This window comes from Pelecanus crispus, chromosome 5 (assembly GCF_030463565.1).
Source record: "Pelecanus crispus isolate bPelCri1 chromosome 5, bPelCri1.pri, whole genome shotgun sequence".
In the NCBI taxonomy this organism is placed as follows: domain Eukaryota; kingdom Metazoa; phylum Chordata; class Aves; order Pelecaniformes; family Pelecanidae; genus Pelecanus; species Pelecanus crispus.
Window position 1 is genome coordinate 60,392,920 of NC_134647.1, and position 21,712 is coordinate 60,414,631.

General features: G+C 39.4%; 1 protein-coding gene across 1 annotated transcript in view; it reads right to left on the bottom strand.

Moving 5' to 3' along the window:
• Window positions 1-15,722, bottom strand: part of TNNI3K (TNNI3 interacting kinase) — a 100,214-nt gene extending 84,492 nt beyond the window's left edge. The window contains exons 1-5 of the mRNA XM_075710823.1: window positions 15,683-15,722; window positions 14,954-15,062; window positions 9,710-9,795; window positions 8,069-8,166; window positions 4,443-4,553 (exon numbers count right to left, since the gene is read on the bottom strand). Of these exons, the coding sequence (XP_075566938.1) occupies window positions 4,443-4,553; window positions 8,069-8,166; window positions 9,710-9,795; window positions 14,954-15,062; window positions 15,683-15,722 (444 nt within the window). The remainder of the gene's footprint in view (window positions 1-4,442; window positions 4,554-8,068; window positions 8,167-9,709; window positions 9,796-14,953; window positions 15,063-15,682) is intronic.
• Between the last annotated feature and the right edge of the window lie 5,990 nt (window positions 15,723-21,712).

The window sequence follows — 21,712 nt, forward strand, 5'->3', positions numbered from 1 at the left end:
TAATAGATAAAATAAGCAAACAGCATAGTTTTGGTGAAGTAAAATATGGCACTAAATCATAGAGCAGATGAAATATTTATACACCACACTGGCTCAAATGAGTTGGAACATCCCATTGATGCTGATGGCTTTCAGTATCCTAATTTCAGAGAACTGATCACTCTAGTGGTTTCAGGTGTGGCGATGAAGTGAAAGACATAGACTGGCTCTTCAGGAAAATGGGGAACAAAGCAACTTTTCCCCCAGTTCTCTCTCTATTTCTCTTAAATATAGTCAGTCCTCTTCTGCAGTAAAAGACTGTTTTGCATAGATTGGTGTGTATACCTCTTCTATTTATTTATTTAATGGTATAAATAATTATTTATCTTATTGGAATTCAGAACATGACCAAAAATCTATTTTCTCTTTCTTAAATTCATTTTATTTTTTAGAGGGGGTTGAAAAAATTATCCCATATTTCCATGAATATTAATGAAATTGTGTATTTAATCTAGCAGAGAGAATTCTCAGCTGACTGAAAATTTCAAAGCTATATAAAGAAGGAAAGAAAAAGCCTTCATTTGGACTATAAATCTTCAGTCCCTGGACCAGCAGATGAACCAAATGAGTTACATAGAGTTCCACTCCATTTATGGAGAATACTTGTGATAAAGATCTGATCATTCCCAAGGAAGAAATACGGGGCTTTTCAAAACCACCCACAATAAGTTATTTCTTATCAAGTTAATGGTCTTATCCTTGCCAGATTCTGAGCACCCTTATATTTCAGTCACCTCAGTAGGAGCTAAAGACATGAGACAAATAGCAGTCCTTCTTTTGACATTTGCAGGACAGGGAGCAGACATTTTTAAAATTACTTGAAACCCCAATGCAGAGAAGAGTACTTTGTATTTCCCACAGAGGAAACATTAAAAACATACTCCATAAAAGTGAAAAAGATCATTAAAGTGTTAACTCTGGTTAATATCTCCATTACAATTTTTGCACGGAGCAATTAGATATGGTAGTTCCTTATCTGTTTTTTAGTAATAGGATACACAAGGAAGGCTTTCCATTAAGCTACTAAAAAGACCTGTATGTGTACTTGAAGGGAACGTCACGATGCCCTGTGAGCTCAGGGATGTAATGCTACAATGCAAACACCTCCATCCCCGCTTGCTTTCAGCCTCACTTGTGTGCAGACACACTGAGGAGCCTCATTCTTCCACCTGGAGAGCTGACCTTCAGAATATAAATGGTTAGCTTGCCCTGCTAGCATGCTTCCTCACTCACCAGCTTAAACAGATGCTAAGGATTGATTTGTCCCCTGATCACTGTTGGAGTTGCTGACTGAAACACTGAAGGCTAACAGCTTTTTAATTGAGTTCCTTGGTGTGACCACCCGTAAATTGCTTTAACCTTTTTCAGCTTAACCTTCTTCACACACAGACTCTCTAGGTAATGTAAGGTTGTCACCAACTGTGTATTTATGCATCCTGTCTTTAACAAAAAGCGCAAACACACCTGTCAGATTTAAATAATTTTCAAACCAGTTTGAAGGTTGCAATGTAAAGCTAAATTCACCAGTATCCTTGGTTGCCCCTGATGGCCCACAAGCCTGGGAAAGGTCCCCAGCAGGCAAAGTATACATACACACACAAATACACACACACAGACATATACATATAGGCTATAGGGTGAAACAGCATAATGTATATTTCCATTAGAAATGGGGGGAACTTTTACATTGACACAGCCCCCTCATGGGACTTACCATGTAGTCATTACACTAACCAGTGCTAAAACCGTTGCTCCAGTAAATCTCTGCTTCCTTCACGCTCACAATTAGGCAGCCTTTTCCAGCCAAGCTATAGTAGAAAATTTACTAGGGGTATACAGTTCTTACTAGCACTTGCAAAAGTGCTGGTATGCAAGCTGTTCAGAGCTGGATTTGCAAAGCGTGGCTTGTTTCTCCCAGTTACTACTTTATGGTTGGCATTATTTGCACCAGTGACCATAGACTCCAAAGAACTCTGAGCCCTGCAATGACTACTGTGATGTTAGGTACTGTCTCTATCTATGTATATGTGCACTTAACACACAAGGTGAAGTACTCAAAGGTATTAAGTGCAAAAATATGCAAAGGGTGCCCGGTGCAATTTTCAAAATCTTCAAAGTAATTCAGATATGTAATTAAATTAATTGGAAATTAAAATCCTGACTGCAAATTCCAGTAGTGATCTATCAGCATCTTTGAAAGCCTAAATGAAATAGAAAATCTGGCGTATTGTTACTGACTCAGAGATCTGATAATTTCTTCAGACTAAACAGAAAAAATAAGTCAAAGAAAATCTAAACTGCCTAAATGAAGAAGTATCACTTTCCCTTAGCTGAACTTGAGTGGCTAGCCTCATAGTTTCTCAGACCAGTGTCCTGGTTTTGGCTGGGATAGAGTTAATTTTCTTCCTAGTAGCTGGCATAGTGCTGTGTTTTGGATTTAGTATGAGAATAACGTTGATAATGCACTGATGTTTTAGTTGTTGCTAAGTACTGCTTAGTAGTCAAGGACTTTTTCAGCTTCCCACGCTCTGCCAGGTGCACAAGAAACTGGGAGGGCCACAGCCAGGACAGTTGATCCAAACTGACCAAAGGGGTATTCTATACCATATGATGTCATGCTCAGTATATAAACTGGGGGGAGTTGGCTGAGAGGCTGCAATCACTGCTCGGGAACTGGCTGGTTATCAGTCAGTGGGTGGTGAGCAATTGTATTGTGCATCACTTATTTTGGTTTTTTTTAAATTATTATTATTATTATCCCTTCCTTTTCTGTCCTATTAAACTGTCTTTATCTCAACCCATGAATTTAACTTTTTTTTTCTGATTCTCTCCCCCATCCCACTGAGGAAGGAGAGAGTGAGTGAATGGCTGTGTGGTGTTTAGCTGCCTGCTGGGTTAAACCACAACAACCAGGTATTTAAATGTTGGCAGATTTCTTGAGATAGTACAGAAAATTTCTAAAGAGTTATTGTTTCCCCAACAAAACTGTCTGTCTGAAAAGATATGTATTTTCTCTCTTTCAATATATAATTATGCAATTATTTCTATATGCATATGTGTAGTAAATAGTGTGTGTGTGTATAAGCTGGTTGACTGAAAATGTAGCAGAAAAGATGGCCTTCTTTACATCAATAAGGTCAGTGACTGCTGTAACTTGGGAGTTCATAAGGCATGTATTCTTTCTTGCTATGTACATACATAGAGGTTCTTTTCTTCTGTTGAAAACCACACACATGCTTTGTTCATCCAGCCAAATTCTTATACTTGAAGTGAATTTATGAGTCTAAGATGCACAACCAAATTCACAGATTAAAGGCAGGTATTAATATAATCTATATGTCCTCCTTCATACTTAGTTATTTTTTTCTTGTATTTCTTGCTGATTATCTCTTTAAAGAATTCTAATGTTTCTGTCTCCATAAATTAGTCCAGCACTCTGTATAAGTTAACACTTTTACTCAAGCAGAGGGCAAAATCTTTGCTTGCTTAATGGACCCAAAGGAGATAAAAAGTGAAGTAGCTGAATTCATGAGTACGTTTATAGTCATAACCCCTTCATTACCAAGGTAATTTTGCACACCCAGTACTTTAAGAGATTAAAAAAAAAAAAAAAATTACGCTGAGTGAGCTGTTGCCAGGGTGACAGAAATCAGATGATGTGTGAAATGACTGAACTGAGGTGGTAAATGATAAGAAAACAGATTCATGACTGACAGCATGTGTAGAAAGGGAAAGGCCTGATTATAGGCATCTAGGGAATCTCACCCCTCTCTTCCTTCCTCTGCTCCCCATAGTGGCAAGTCTCCAACCCACAGGAGACTTATCAATATGTATGTTTGAGATTCACACTATAAATGACTTATCCTGACAACATTTTCCTCTGTACTAATCTGAAGTATAAAATAACTTGAAACTGAGAACCTCTGTCCCTCTCTGAAGTGAAAATCACAGAGCTGTGAAGCAGAGCCTGTGACACCTAGAAGAGGGAATAAAACTCTTTTACCGTGCTTCCTTCACACTCAGAAAGACAGTATTTGGAAGCCTCACTCCATATCCAGGTTCAGAAATCCTAATGTGTACGAGTGAGTGTGTTTCATCATGTATCTATTGGTTAACACTTCTGATATTTAGAAAACAATGCCATTTATTGCCAAGACTTTAAAGACATTTATATAAAGGTAAGAGATGTACAAACAGATCTATGTCCTTTGTACATGTTTGTTCAATGTAAAAATATATGCACAGATACAGTTTTCCCACAAGGTACAAAAATATTAAATAAAATTTAGCTGTACTAAGCCAATTCTGAGTTTTGTTTTGAACGGCATGAATCTAAAATAAAATGACCTGCTAATATTAGCACTCACTCATATAATTTCCTTTATAGAAAAGGAGAAACCTACCTTATGATGACCGGCGATTGTGGCAATGTGAAGGGCTGTCAAAGCTCCATACCCAACTTGCTGAATGTCAGCTCCACCATGCAGCAGCGCTGTTAACAGTTCTGCATTGTCCTAAAAGGTATGCATTTAAAACATATTATTTCTGGGACACAGCTCTAACAATTGCAGGGAGGGAGCCAAAGAGAGCTGTGTATGTCTGGGCCTCCCCAGCTATTGCACTGCTGCGTTTCAAGAAAAGGGACTGACCATGACCCCAGAAGCACAAGAGTGCAAGGAAAGGAGGGGAGGGAAGACTTGTCCTGGGCATCAGAAGTCTCTCTTTTGCTATACTAAAGCCTGTATCTTTAAAAAACAGTCTCTATTCTGATTTTATGATGTCTTTAAAGATGTCTCAGTTTCCAAGCCATTCTTAAGTGCTCACACAAACTGTTTAAATATCAAAACATTACAGTACCTAACATAGAAGAAGGGCACCTGAGGAGTTCCCAGGATAAATTTATAGCATGTATGCCAAATTCTGAACTAGGAGCTATTTTTTCATATTGTTTCACTTCTTTCCTTTCATGCACACCTTTTTTTCTATGACTTCTTCCAGGTATAACAACAGCAAATGGCACTATCAAATGATAGTAATAAAAAAACCCTTGAGAAACACATTAAGAGTCATAATGCCCAGGGACTATGACTGTTAATAAATTCTCCTTTACAAATAGTGAAATTAAATACAGAGAAGTTAAATGATTTGTTTGGGGCAGTGGCAGAACTGGCAGGAGAAACTAGGCCATCTTTCTCACCGTCACTTTTTCTAACTGCACCCACTAGAGCTATAATAATTTTTGCTTCCTGGGGTCTGCCTTCCATCATCATCCAGCCCAGAAATCAGCCTTCTCCAATTAATTTTCATTTTTTTCCTAAGAAGAAATGCACACAACTCAGGGGCAAAAGAAATGCTAAAAGCACCAAACTTCCTAATTGTTCTCTACCTCTTTGAAGCAGACACTAAAAGAAGGGTAAGAATTAATCAATGTCAGAGAAGCAGCAGTTAAAATGTGTCTGTGAAAGCACATTTGTTCATACTGAAATGGCTTTCCTATTTCCAGGAAATATTAGGAATTTCTCTTTGATAACAATGGACAGTAAAACTTTATATCACTTTTCCTACCAAATAGTTTTAGATCATGAAGCGTGGTACTTGGTTGCATAATGGGTTGGACATTACGCAGCCTGGGAAGACAGGCTGAATTTGAATTATCTAGAAATGTTCTGTTCTAATTAGTGACTCAGTCCAGTTTTCCTAGTTCTGTTTCACTGTTTTGAAATGCCACAAAATATTCAGATTATAGATAAGAAGTAGTCAAGGAATTTCACAAGAAGTTGCCCTGTCTTAATATACATTGCTTTATTGTTTCTGAGGTATCTTTAGGCTCCTTTATATTTTACTTAGAAAAGAACTATAATACAACAAAAGCTGTCACTGGGTAAATAATGGTAAATCTTATAGTCTTAAAATGTCACTTATAGGAGAAATGTTATATTGAATTTTATTTTAGATCCCAAAATTCATACTAGTTTGCCTATCTTTGTGCAACCTGAAAAAGATAGTGGATATTGTATCACATCATTTGAGTGATTAAATAAGTTGCTGATACAGTTTTTTGCCTAAGTGGATGCAAGAGATTTATCAACTTTACAGTACAGGGAAAACAGACAAAACAAGATTTGATAAAAAAATGAAAACTATTCCCAAGTAATGAAAACATCCTAGAAATATGTTACAAAAGTCTTTTTAAACAAAGGAATTTTTATTTTCAACTAAATGATTAATTGGAAACCACTGAGATTGACATTAAAGAAAGGCAGAGAAATTCTTTCTAAGGGAATTGGCTAATTATGCAACATTGCACATGGGGGAAAGTTTCTTTTATGATTGCTGTAAACCATCACTTCATCCCATGAGGTATAAGATTTGATTATTGTCATCATTCTATAGCTTGCATAGTTAATTGGTACCAGTGGTTGTAAAATTAAACTAACATAAGAAATCCAAGACATAATGCAAGATATAGCAAGTGCTCATATTATAGTAACCGGGAGAGGAAGGTATCTTACAGTGCAAATATACAGAGTTAAGCCATGGAGATGCAGAGCATAAGGCATCCATGGCATCCACAGCACATAACTTTTAGGTATCTGGCTCCATGATTGAGTCTTCAGCCTGTTTAATGACGACCTCTCTATACACACCTGGGGCAAGTTCAGAGTTCCAGTAATGGGACTGATGAAATCCAGCATTTGGAGCAGGAGATTGGCTTAAGCTTGTCCATAGCAAACATTGGAAATAGGGGTGTGTCTTTCTTCCCACCTTCAGACAAAATTACAAAAGCTGCTCCTTGCATCTCTTCTTTCTTTCTACTCCTACCCCCCTCTAGGGGTAGCTAAAACATTGCTACATTGGTGGTTCAGTGTCTTCCTCACAGAAATAATAATTTTGTCTATATGCCACGTGTCCTAGGCACTACTGTCATTACTTAACCTACGTTAAGCTTTTCCTTCACTCTCCCTGTTCTAATGATGCTCCCATTCATGTCCACGGGAAAGCTGATTGCATGGTCACTCCAGGACAGCCATAGCTTGCTGATTGGCAATATGAGTTTGAATTCTCTCCAGAAGAGACTTTGGTCCTCTCTCTGAACAAATATTCTAATTATCAGATTATTACCTAGTAGAAGGCAAACCATCTCCTCTTCCACAGGGAGCTTTTGGAGGAGAATGACTGTGACTGTGATGCTTCCTGCTGCATTTGGAATTGGGTATTTGGATTAAACACCATCTACCACATCTGTGTCCTCTTGCAACACAGTGAGGAACACCACTTATGGATCAAGAGTGGCACACAGGTGCCCACCTACTTAACCTTCTGTCAGCTTTGACAATACAGCAAATCAGAATGGTATCTGCCGTGAGAGCTTTGCAGAAGAAATAGAGGCTGTTATGACCTTGTGGCACCTATGGGACATATAAGGGTTGAACACTGCCGTCTAGAATATAAACTCCTAAATTTGATCTGAGTTCCCTCTAAAAAGCTAAGTGCTTTTGGGGCTAGTCTATACATGGATTAAGTTTCTAAGATGGTTCATCTCAAAATAAGAATCATAACAATTCTTTAGGAAAATGCTGTCTTTGTTCACTTTATTCCTTGCTACTGTTATTGTTGAGTCTTAAAAGATAAATATAATAGTGAATAAAATTAATATTGAAGCCGATTGTAGAACTTGAGGAGGAACAATGAAGAAGAAGCCAAAAAGAGAGAATTTGTAAAATAAAGTCCTTTGAGATTGTTTCTATTAATAACTATAACAATAAAAAGAACACTCTTCTATCTTGAGTTGCATTGCATGATTTAATCAATATTTCCAAAGCAATATCATATTCTCGAGGATGATATTGGAAAAGCACATGCTGATTTCCTGTGCATGCGCTCTTTATAAGTCATTTTCCTATGCATCGTAAATGTGAAATTCATATTTTCACCAGAAGTAGCAACTAGAGAGTTCAACTAGATAGTTCAGACAAATAAGCTCCTCAGTTCTGATTTCTGTTCATCAATTCTATTCAAAATAATTTACCTTATAAGCTGCCAAGTGCAGAGCTGTAAATCCATTTCTTGTTAATCTGGACGGGCGCAGTCCTTTTAGCATAAGAGTTCTAATATGTGATTTGTTACCTTTAGAAAGAAAATTGGAAAACAAAGTAATTTACAGAAAAGAATGTGCAGATGAATCATGAAACTTCTGCGTGAGTTTGAAAGCAAATAGAAATAGGTAGCTTATCTGCTGACCTGAGGCAAGTCATAAAATATATCTTGTGAAACCTCAAAATGGAATTAGGCACCGTCTCCTTATCCACTGGGACAGCTGCAGATCTGACCATGTACTGGCTCACCGTTTGTTCACACTTTAATAAGGATTTGTTAAGGATAGTTGAATTTCTAAAGAAGCAAACTCCTCTTTTAACATCCAGACCATGCTGCAAAGAACTCCATAAACTATCAGATGCTTCCAGAATCTCTGGTTTCTCAGGCACTTAACTCCTTTGCCCTTTCAAAACAGAAGCACTGCTCCCCCTCTCTACTCAATGTTGTTACAAGGGCAATCATTTTGAGGGATGTTAATAAATGTCAGCATGGGCAAGCAGCTTAACTCTTACCTTTCTGATGTGCAGTGATGATCTCAAAAATGTATCTGCCTTCTGAATACTTATGACAGTAATCAAAGACAATGTCAGATCTAATAGCTTCTCCCCTCCTTCAAGTGTTCATGTACCGTACCTAATTAATTAACATTGTATGTTTTCTTAAACTTCCTCTCAGCAATCCCACCAATTGTTTTAATGTTACCGGGTACTGATGTCATCTTTGGGTATGATCTTGCACTCTCTGAAATTAAGAGTAAAGATCCACTCGGTTTTCAGCAGGGCAGGATCAGGTCCTCCTTCGTGATAGCGTATAGCTAAGATTGAGCAAATTGTTTATGCATGAAATGGTAGGGTAAAATTTGCTTTGCCTTTCTTGGCCAATTTCTGCTGAAAATTGTATAACAAGTATAAAGTGTGTGCATGAACTAATGACTCACTATGTCGATAACAGAGCAACAATGTGGATCAGAGTGGAAAATTCCACCATTATTGTGTTTTTTATGAACATCCCAGAAGACATCTTGCACTCTTTTCTTGCGTATGCTGATTTGCTATCTGCAAAAATCCTATCAGCTGATGTTTTTCACTGAAGCATTTGAGTTCTTCTTTTAATCACCATGAAATAAAATACAGGTATTTTCATTATAGCAGAAATATAGATGTTATATATATGGCAAAGTATTGCTAAAACTAGCTCCCTAGCCTGAAGTCTGTACCATGTACAGAATGCAGAAATGTAGAGCAATACTAGATGAGTATGGATTGATTAACTAATGCATATAGCAAGTAATTTTGAATTAGTTGAACACCTGTAGTAAAACATGCTACATTATCAACCAAAACTTTTTTTTTTTAATTAAAGAATCAGCTATAATGGGGTTCATTGTAACTTGATTCAACCCCCTTGGCAATAGAGTTTATAGTAATGTTTATAGATGCTTATCCAACTGTCAACAAGGACAACACAGAAAGAAATTCACTGAAAATATAATCTTCCTGACAGTTATCAGACAGAACAAATCAGTATCCATGTAAATAAAATGTTTAAAGAACATCATATTTCAAATACATACCCCCACATATGCAACATAAATGAAGAAGAGAGAGCCCATTTTCTGTGCGGTAATTTAAATTGACTTTGCAGAAGGCTTCATCAGAACTGAAAAAGGAGATTTTACACATGATTACTATTTTCATCCTTTAGCACAGTTTCTTTCATTTGGAAAAAATTTAGAAGAGAAATCTCAATATAATTTTTTTTTTTTTGAGACACAGGGCTAAATTTATACCAGTTTACACTCTGTAAATCTAGAAATGCTTTACTGATATCAAGTGAGTAGTCCAGATTTATTGTTTTCTGAACAATCCTGCTATCCAGTCACAGTATATACATTTTAAATTAGAGAAAAAAAAAGAGGGAAGACTCTTTAGAAATATAAATAATCCATAAAAACCCAGTTTCTTTATTGATGCAAAAATAACTAAGAAATATTTTAAGAATCTATGTATTTGTTCTAAAATGATGAGCAGGACATGCACAGAACTAGAGGCAAACAAGTCAAGTTGAAAGAATAACCAGAAAAAGTCTTTCAGAACATAAGTTTATGTTCCCCAAATGAGATCATAGAAACACTATACAATCAATACATGGAAACATATGAAAACACGACAGAAGCACATACACAGAAGGAAGGTAACCAAAGCTCAGACAAAAATTGGCAATGATTAAAAGAAAAATGATTCTAACACATTTTGAGGAATGAAGTAGTCTTTCTAAAAGTTACATTTCTGGCTGAGGAGGTCCTAAGAAGATCTGTGATCTGGCTGAGGAGGTCCTAAGAAGATCTGTGATCTGTCTGAGATCTGAGAGGACAGGACAGGAAGGGCTGGAGCAAGGCAGGGGAGCAGCCATGCCAGGACAGGACTCTCACCTTTGCTCAAAACACCCATTACTGACAGTTACTTTAAGGCATCAGAAGGAACATGGACCCCGTAAAGCTCAGCAGACTGATATAATTTTATAGCACTGTTTTTCTGCTTTGGTTTATTGCACTGGAATGTGATATGTTAAAACAGAATTTAAAAATAATTTATAGATCCTCATTTTGACTTCCCATTAACTTGTATTTCTGGTTTTGATATAAACAATTGAAATATTGCAGTTTGTACTCACATCCTGCTGAGGAAAGGCATGTTTGCACTTAAAATTCTCAGACAACTAAATGTCGCTTACATATTTTGACAATGACAAAATGAAGCTCAATTTAATGTTTAATTGTCTTCCACATTTTTGGTACAGTGTTACACCTTTATATAGCTTAATGATTTCATGGCGCTTTCTAGGCCACACAAGGATGAAATGAATAATTGAAATGAAGTGATCGTTATTAATACTTTTCTAACATAATAACTCTTAAATAGGATCCATACCAAGTCTGACTCATTAAAAAAGACACTCAGCATTTGTATTTGACGCTCTGTTCTTTTAGCAAAAAAAAAACCCCAACATACATAAATATGTTACAACCTATGCAATTTTATAATTAATTTATTTCCATTCTCCTTTTCCTGTCATACAATGCCTATCAAAGCTCAAAAATAAAGTACTTCATAAAATAAAGCTAGAAAAGCTGGCAGTACAGGGAATGGATAGTAACCTAAAGATGCTTCTAGAAACACAAACAGTATCTTTGTATAAGATTGCGGACAATGCTACTGAACAACTTTATTCCACGTAGTTAATGCCCATTATATTATAAGAGAGCAGTAACCTCTCCACAGCTAGAGCTATACCCGCCTCTGGTTCTAAGTCCTATCTAAATATGCATTATATCTTTACTTGAAAAACTCCTGAATGCCTGAAGTGTCACATGTGTGTTTTAAACAGTGAAGAGATCTTCTCAAAAATGTGAAGGAAAATGATGACTCTTTCTTACAGATTGTTAAATTATTACTATACTTGAACATTTTAGGTTTTGTCATCGAGTCTCATGGGTTTCCTTTAGCACAGACTGACTTGTTACTGCTGTGTCAAACATTTGAAGTAATTACAATTGTTGAAAATTAAATACACATAGCAATTAATATTTTTGTGGAGAATGCTGATTTTGGTCTGTCAATAGAAGTTTAGGGTTTCTTCCATTCAGTATCAGCATAACAATGATCATGGTTGAGCAGAACACTTAGATTTGTATATCTATGAATCCATCCTGAGTGAGTAGCACTGTTAAACATATTTAACATGGTTACAATTGAAAATAAGGTTTTAATCCTTCTCTCTTTTTTTAAAATATAAACCTATGCAAAGTTCCCCTTAGCAAGATGACCTCTGTTAAGCAAGGTGACACTTAGGTGTTTTCAAGAAATATTTCAATAATTTATTCTTTAAATAGAATTTAAAATGCAGACAAAGCCAGAGACTTGTCTTTACTTCTGTTCTCTTAGTTAAGTCTATCCTAAAAGATATTCTGCTTGTTCAATGTCTGTTATCATTCTAAACTAGGAATAAAATCTGTGTTTTCATATTCTTTTTCATGAAGTGTGACAAAATTAATGTGGAAATGTTAAACCTCCACATTTTTCTGGGTTTTATTTTGAAAGAAACCATTTTAACTTCCAGAATTTGAAAGTGACTTTTCCAGTTTAGTGGAGTGGTTTGAGAGCCATCAGATTGCAAAGTGACACATTATAACACACAGAAACTGTAGTTTGGGCTCTGAGGGTGTTCTTCAGAGGGTAGGCTTCAGGACAGGATCTCGCCCGTGCTGAGGCATCCAGTGCCATGACCATTGCAATGACTTAGGGACTGGGCAGAATGAGGAGCACCCACACTGCAGTACAGGAGGAGTGCATCTCCAGGAATGTCTGCTCATGGAAGAAAACGGTGGTGTGAATTACAGATGTATAAAGTATTGTGCTAGTAAGTAAATAATTTAGTGATTCTAACTCAAATTAAATGAATTGTAATTAAATATTCAATATGCAAAATTTAAATATTTTCCCTGTGAGACATTTTGACTTTTTTTTTCTCATAAAAACTAGCTTTTTGGAAAACACTTTTCCTATCAGAAAGACCACTCTGATGGAAACTCCTGACTGCCAGCTGTCAATACTGAGTGTTTTATAATGTTCAGGAACAGTGCATGATTTGAAAAGGATATGGGCCTGATCAAAATAGAGCATAACACTTATTTATAAATGCAAAAATTGGACTTATTTTGCCAAAACTCTGTGCCTCAGTGAGATTATTTCTTACATCAGTCTAGATTTTCATATGCTTTCCTTAGAAGATGGGTATTGTGTTAAGGAAGCTAATTTTTTTAATGTCCTAAATGTAAACTGCTTCTGTATGGAACATTTTTTTTTTACACATTATAGTCACTTTTACCTTTGTTTGGTGACATCCATTCATCTACCACTTCCACTTTACTAATGCGGAAAATGTTTTGCTCAGTAAAGATAAATCTCATTCTTCAAATATGTTTTATCTTTGTGCAATTCTTCTCTGACATACTGTGATTAATGGTACTGATATAAGGCTCATCTATTCTACAGGTTTTCCTTCAGGGGCAATTGAAGGAAAAATAAATTCCAGGTTCTGGGAAACAAGTCCTTTTAGTTAACTTGTCTTTGCTGTAACATGTTGGGTATGCATGGATATACGCACTGTACCTATCGATGCACTGCGGTGACTGCATGGTGGAATGGATTGCTTTGTTTAAAGGATGAATTCTGCAAGTCTCAAAATCACAGAATGTTTTTGTGCTGTAAAGTCATGTCTCCTGCTTCAATTTTTGTCTTTAGAATTACATTAAAAATGCATATTACTAGCACTTAATGTGTGGTTAAGATCCAGGTTTTACCATTTTAGCTATATAGTTAAATTTTCCTCTTCTTCCAGTTTGAAAAATAATAATAAAAACTTTTAGTTTGTTTCCTTAATAATATTCAATTTTAATATCATTGGAGTTCTTATAAACTGGCAAACTGTTAATGTTTTTGTGGGAAAATATCGCAAGGAAAGCCTATTAATTCTTCTGCTACTTCAGAGATGAGAAGTCTTCTGAAAATAGCCACTGCTACTGTAGAAAAGTTTTTCATATAGTCAAGACTGACTTTTTTTCCACAGGCCATATTTGGGTTTTAGATACTCACAAAATCTGACTGATTTCATTACTCATGGATGAAGGCAGCTTTTGGAACTGAAATCACTGGCTGATTCCTTAAGCCTGACTGAAAAGAAAGCCTTTCCAATGCAATGGAACCAGTATCATTAATTCCCACTCCTTCCATAGAAAAAAGAAGTGCTCTTCAAAGAAGAATTTGTCTGACATCTTAACAAGACTTACATGGGGCGGTAGGATACACTGATAAGCTGAACTGCCACAGGTCTGCTAACCTTAAAGTTAATTGTTTCTTTTTTTTTTTTATGCCTAATGCAGGAATTAAGCACGTTCACCATACGCTCAATTGTCTTGCTTAACTAAAACAAAGAGTATTCTGGCTCTAATTTGTTAAGATAATTAGTTTTACTACTAAACAGGCTTAAAATGAGGCGAGTACTGAAGTACCATACTGGATCATGGCCAAAGTGTTCAGCATATTGCAGTGAAAGCCCAATGTCATCTTTCACTTAACAGGCTCAAACAGTGATAATTATGCTAGCTGAAAGTGAGCATGACGAATAATTTATATGAACAGTTTGGCTTTTTTGAAGATGTGATTTATTCCTGATTAGAATCCCCTATTTTTTCAAGTGGTTTTGATGTCTGCAATCATTTACCTGATCTTTTTCTTAATTTATTCACAGTCAATGAGCTGGGTGTTTTCTCTATTTGAGCTTTTCAGATAATGAACATGTAAGTATGTTACTTGGTTGGGTGAACTTGGTTGTTAGCATGTGCTGTCCTGAGAAAGTGATTACAATCGTGAATTTGAAATTCACTTTCAGAAGATAATCTGCTTTTGTGTTTGTTTACAATTTGTTACTTCAGCAATATTCCTGTCTGAAGAAACACATTAGCAAAACTGAAAAGTACGCAACAAAATTAGACATCCCATTAAAGCTAATTAATTTACAAAAGTATATAGGTGTTTGTTATAAAATATTGGCATTAGTAATTAACAGCTGCTAATTTTGGTACTATGCTGTGGGACTCTGGCCCAGAACTGTAATGACATATTCCCAAAAATAGACATTAGAGAGCATGCATTCCATATGTGAGAAACTCCTTCCATAAGAAGCCATGTGAAACTGAATACTGTTTAATAGCAAATACTCCTTTGAAAGAAATTCATAGGTTTCCAAAACATTTTACCTAAAAACATGCTTCAGCTCCGCCAGCTCCTTTTCTTTGATTTGTAGGTCATCTTCTAATCGTTCTATGATTATAGCATACGATTCACTAACTTTCTTCTTCCATTCATCTAACAACAAAAAACTCTGATTCATAAACCACTTCAAAACATATAAAACCCAGGAACTCAAATGATGTCCAAAGCACTTGATTTTTAAACATTCAATTATACAGTTTCATATATTTTTCTATTAAGTATGAAAGTTTAAAATATTACAGCTATTAAAGCATTGTTGCTGCAACCAATAACACATATATATTGATTTCATAGACAACTAATACATATGAATCCTTATCAGAAATATTTTTAACTTGAACAAGAGTAAACTTAAACCTTAGGTTGCATTTTTTAGCTCTTATTTCCTAAATTTTACCATAGACACACAGCATAAAAATGTTGGAAATTTAAAGGTTTTTTCTAATGAAGTATGAGCTAAATCAACATAATAATCTAAGTTAATATGATCTTATACGACTGCACAAAGAAATCTAGCTTACTAGCTTTTTGTCTTCTTTTACAGACTATATATGTGATTTGGGTTAAGCCATTATTCTTGTAAACCAAGAACAATACAATACCTTATCCTTGAACTCAAGAGTAAATTAGCAATGAGTTATTTCCTGAAATATCATTTGCTTCTTGTAGATGGATGTATGGTATATTGCATTTAAAAAAGCAACATTAATTACCAGTGCAGGTTTGGGTTGGTCTAGATTTATAATTTCCCATTTGTCCAATATATCTTCTTTGTTTCAGCAAAGTTCTTGCAGTAATATGATTCCTTGTTCAAGAGCAGTGACAGTCCTCCTGAAAAATGCTTTTGATAGTCTCTGGCTAAAAATAAACCCTGTGCCAAATGGAATGCCATGCAACAATGATACGGAGCAAAACAGTCTGTGCTGTCAACTGTAAAAAAAAAAAATAAAGGTACCTAATCAGCTTGCTTAAAAATCTACTGTCTATTTCAACAGAAACATTTGCTTTCATCTGTTGAATACCTAAAACTGGTGGGAAGCAGGTAATTTGGCAGCTTGCTACCAATTCTGTAGAGAAAAAGGAATTTAAGCAGCTGAATCCCAAACATACTTTCAGGATCCCCAATGAGTGCTGGGGGTCCCCAGTTTGGAGAGGCCAGAGATGATCTCAACTCCTAACATTAAAATGTATCCTAACAGGAGGGGTGGCTTTGGAGCATCTGGGTATTTTAGTTACAAAGTGCAAATTGTGTCGTATCAGAGAGTACTGACTTTTCACAGTTTGGTAATATTTGTACCTGTTGTCATGCCAGGGAAGTGTCACCGAATTAGACTAGGAAATGAGCTGGCTGTCAGCAGTTCAGTACGTTTACTTTGTGTTCTTCTGGGGGCACGTACAGAACCACCATAGAAACTCACCCTCCTCGCACCAACGGGCAGCAGCAACGCAGCTGGCTAAACCGGCGATCAGACTGCTAATGCAGGACGTGCCCTGGAGGAAGCTGGGCTGGTCACTGCTTACAGACTTCGAAAGAAGGGAGGAGACTTTTGAGGTCATTTTGCTGCTGCTCCTGCTCTAGGTAGACTTTCTCCAGAAACGAATGAGGACACAATCAAGGTGCTTTGTTCGTATTCCAAACAGACCATGTAGAAGACAGCTGAGGACCAGGATCTACGTAGATATGTAGCTAAATCCTGTGCTCAGTCTAATTTGTCCTGTTTGTTAGTATTTTATCTTGGACCCAGTGTCACAGTAATGTAATAAAAACCCCATGATCTGGCTAGCTGGAAGGGTGAACTGAGCACACCGGGCTCTGTGTGTGCACATATATGCAAACAAACCATGACAGAATTAATCTAGACTGTCTGCACAGATGCATTCCTGTAAAAGCCTGTGCCTAAGAACTGTGAAAGATTGGGTAACAGCAAAATAACACTGCTTTTCACTTGCACAAACTGAACCTCCTCAGTTATCTGGTTAGCACAGATCTGCTCATCTGTTGTCTACCCTTTTCATATCTATTTCCTTGTGTTTTCTATCAAATGGAACTACTTTACACATATTGTCCTAGCCAATTATGGGATTCATGCTGGTTTCTGTATGTGTCTCTTTTCCTCCTTTTATTGTTTTTTTATTTATTTATTGGGTATACACATATAAGTATATACACTTTTTTTTTTAAAATATAGATATATATATTTGAAGTGCGTTGATTGACCTTGACAGCTGTTCTGTGTATAAGTTCTTAGTTTTCTCAGTTAAGGATTTCAGGCAAGAAGATATGTAAATATAATACACATATAAAACCTTCAACACGCTGCAGCCCATTGTAAACAAACTTGCACTCCTATGATAGTTCCTGACACAGCATGAGCTCACCCATTTATTTGCACTGATTTACACATAAAACCAAGGATGTATTTCAGAAGACTTTGAACTGCTTTGATAATATGCCCTGTGATATTCAACCAAATATTTGCAAAAAGGCACCAGCCTCGTAACTGATCCTCCACAGCTAGTTGCCAAGCAACTGGAAGAGCTGGAAAAGCAGCAGGGAGACGGGTATCTCCCCTCCCACTGTTTTTATTAGCTTAGTGCTGTTTGTTTTTCTTCGAATGTCTAAAATGCAGCTGTGGCTGTGCAGCCAAAGAGAAGTGTTTTGGCCATCTCTCCCATCCGCTAGGGAGTACTGGGGTAAAAAGGCAGGCGCCAGGACTCCTTTGCTTCAGCACACATCCCCCTCGACAGCCTGGACTATGCCAGGAAACTCAGCGGTGGATGCATTTTGTCTTTTCATAGCAGTGGAGCTTTCTGAACATTTTCTGATCCATTCATGCAGCAGAGTGTTCGTCATATTAGGATTTTTACCTTTGATTGTCAAATAAGCTAGATCAGCCTTTTTCTTCATAGCCCATGCTTTTAGTAGCTGCTCTGAAAGAAGGGCCTGCAGCTGGACTAGCCAGAGGTTTCCACCTCTGACACAGGGTGTCTCAGTGGCTGTCGTGGCCGCCATGGCAGTGCAGTGCTTGTGCAAGTATTTCCACTCCTGCAGCATTTACGCAGCCTCTGCTGCAGATGTTGGCGAACACAGTTCTATCAGTTCTTGGGCACCTGAGACTCAGCCTTCTCCTTTGCGCCACGCACGTGCATGCAGCACTGCATTATGCCCTCTGCTCCACGACTCCTGCACCAGCTGCATGGCAGCGGAGCAGGAAGGAAGCTGCAGCGGCGCCTGTCGCCGGGACACAGAAGATACCAGGAGTGCTCTGTGGTGCCATTGCCTGCCCGCAGCAAACTTTGTCTGCAGCCGCTGCTGTGAAGGCAGCTCAGGTTCATTGACGAGAGCTGCGAGCACCTACCGGCCACTGCAGAGACCAGCTGGCAGGCAGCCACCTCCTGGGACAGTACATCTTGTGTGGATTGTTCACACAGCACCTCCAAAGGCAGGAGATACCTGTTTGATTTTTCACTTTTCCACTATTGTGTCACACAACACACCTGCAGAGGGTGGAAGCAAGGACAGGTAGCCTGGGTGGAATACAGAGAAAATTGTCCGAGCAGCCAGGGATCTGGTTAGGAAAGCTAAAGCCCTGATAGAATGAAATCTGGCCAGGGACATCAAGGGCAACAAGAAAAGCTTCTGTAGGTATTTTGGTGATAAAAGGAAGACTAGGAAAAATGGGGGCCCTCTCTGGAAGGAAACAGGAGACCTGGTTACCCAGGATATGGAGAAGGCTGAGGTACTCAACAACTTTTTTGCCTCAGTCTTCACCGGCAAATGCTCTAGCCACACCGCCCAAGTCGCAGGAGGCAAAGACAGGGACTGGGAGAATGAAGAACTGTCCACTGTAGGAGACGATCAGGTTAGAGACCATGTAAGGAACCTGAACATGCACAAGTCCATGGTACCTGATGAGATGCATCTGTAAGTCCTGAGGGAACCGGCAGGTGAAGTTGCTAAGCCACTATCCATCATATTTGTGAAGTCATGGCAGTCCGGTGAAGTTCCCACTGACTAGAAAAGGGGAAACATAACCCCCATTTTTAAAAAGGGAAAAAAGGAAGACCCAGGGAACTACAGACCAGTCAGTCTCACCTTTGTGCCTGGCAAGATCATAGAGCAGATCCTCCTGGAACCAATGCTAAGGCACATAGAAAATAAGGAGGTGACTGGTGACAGCCAACATGGCTTCACTAAGGGCAAATTGTGCCTGACAAATTTGGTGGCCTTCTATGATGGGGTTACAGTGTTGGTGGATAAGGGAAGAGCAACTGACATCATCTACCTGGACTTGTGCAAAGCATTTGACACTGTCCCGCATGACATCCTTGTCTCTAAATTGGAGAGACATGGATTTGATGGATGGACCACTCAGTGGATAAAGAATTGGCTGGATGGTCACACTCAAAGACTTGCAGTCAATGGCTTGATGTCCAAGTGGAGACCAGTGACAAATGGTGTTCCTCAGGGGTTGGTATTGGGACCAGCGCTGTTTAACACCTTTGTCAGTGACAGTGGGATTGAGTGCACCCTCAGCAAGTTTGCTGATGACACCAAGCTGTGTGGTGCGGTCGACATGCTGGAGAGAAGGAATGCCATCCAGAGGCACCTTGACAGGCTTCAGGGTGTTCAACATGGCCAAGTGCAAGGTCCTGCACATGGGTTGGGGCAATGGATACAGGCTGGGAGGAGAATGGATTGAGAGCAGCCCTGAGGAGAAGGACTTGGGGGTGTTGGCTGATGAGAAGCTCAACATGACCCAGCAATGTGTGCCTCCAGCCGAGAAAGCCAACCGTATCCTGGGCTGCATCAAAAGAAGCATGACCAGCAGGTCGAGGGAGGTGATTCTACCCCTCTGCTCCACTCTCGTGTGTACCCACTGGGGTACTGCATGTGGATCTGGGGCCTCCAACATAAAAAGGACACGGACCTGTTGGAGCGACTCCAGAGGAGGGCCATGAAGATGATCAGAGGGCTGGAGCACCTCTTCTATGAAGAAAGACTGAAAGAGTTGGGGTTGTTCAGCCTGGAAAAGAGAAGGCTCTGGCAAGACCTTATAGCAGCCTTCCAGTACCTGAAGGGGGCCTACAAGAAAGCTGGAGAGGGACTTTTTACAAGGCGTGTAGTGATAGGACAAGGGGTGATGGCTTTAAACTGAAAGAGGGTAGATTTAGATTAGATGTAAGGAAGAAATTCTTTGCTGTGAGGGTGGTGAGGCACTGGAACATGTTGCCCAGAGAAGTTGTGGATGCCCTATCCCTGGAAGTGTTCAAGGCCAGGTTGGATGGGGCTTTGAGCAGCCTGGTCTAGTGGAAGGTGTCTGGGCTGTCCCTTCCAACCCAAACCATTCTATGATTCTATGATCTGAGTAAAAGCACTTCAGTTTTCACTGGAGTGATAATAAAAACGGTAATAACATTGTCCTTTTTTGTAAAAGTCTTGAGATTTATGAAAGAAACCCTTACAGTCAAGGGCCTAAAAATGTAACCCTCTCCCCTCCGAGACCCTGAACATACCAGGATGGACCTTGTGGCTTGATTTCTGCATGCTTCTCTGCCCTCACCGGGCTTATCCCCATGGAGCAGCTAAGGCTGATACCAACGCTGCCTGCTCAGCCTGGGCTAGCTGGAGGGGGAGCCAGGGTACCGCGGGGGAGCTGACGGTACCCTGACTGTGGTGGGGGGACTCGCCATGGCAGTGGCTCAGCTGCTCCGTACACGTTAGGGCTTCAGAAGGGCTTGGCTTCAGCCTGCTGTCACTTAGGGGCTTGGATGCGCAGTACAATCCAAACTGGAAGTTTGTCAGTTTAGGTAAAAATCATGGGATAGCCTAAAACATGCGATAGCTCCTTGGCCCAGGGAGGCCCCCCATTTTCTGGCTGGTTTTGGTGCTGCAGGTCCCGCTGTCTCTGGGGGAAAATCCCAGTGTTGTTGTCAGCGCCCAGCAAGGGGCTGTGCCAGCCCCACGTGCCACGGGCAGCGCCAGCCCCACATGCCATGGGCAGCGCCTCTGTCCCGCTCCCTCAGCTGGCGTGGCGCTGCCTGCGGGGAGGAAAGGAGGGAAAAGGCTTTCAACAGCAGCTAAAGGAGAGGCGAGGAGATGCGAGGCGAAGCAAGGAGCATAGAGGTGAGGTGAAGAGCGGCGAGGTGAGGTGTGCTGAGGCGAGGCACAGGAGCACTGAGGTGAGGTGCTGTAAGCTGAGGAGAGGTGCCGTGGGCGGAGGCGAGGCGAGGCACAGAGCAGTGAGGTGAGATGTGTGGTGGGATGACATGAGGCGAGCCACAGAGCAGTGAGGCAAGGAGTGGGGAGACGAGGTGAGGTGAGAAGGGGCGTGTTGAGGTGGTGTGAGGCAAGGTGCAGCGCAGCGAGGCACAGTGATGGAAGAGGTGCTGAGTGGTGTGGTACGGCACGGTGAGGCGAGGCACTGTGAGGTGAGGCACGGTGACAGGAGGAGAGGTGAGGCTCCCATACTGTGACAGCAACCAGAGGTGGGATCCAGCAGCTTTAAGGGCAGTTACAAGCTTAGCGGAAAATCTCTTGAAGAAGTGGGATACTCCAGCAGAGGTGAGGTGAGGGGTGATGACTTGCAGCAGGGAGTGAAATGCCAGGAAAACAAGAAAATCTGGAATTGACAAAATAGGTTCTCGCACTCCTTGTAGCGTTAAGAACAAGACTTTTCTTCCATTCAGACTAAGCAAACTATGACAGAAACAGGACCAGGACAGACTCCAAAGCCCAAGAA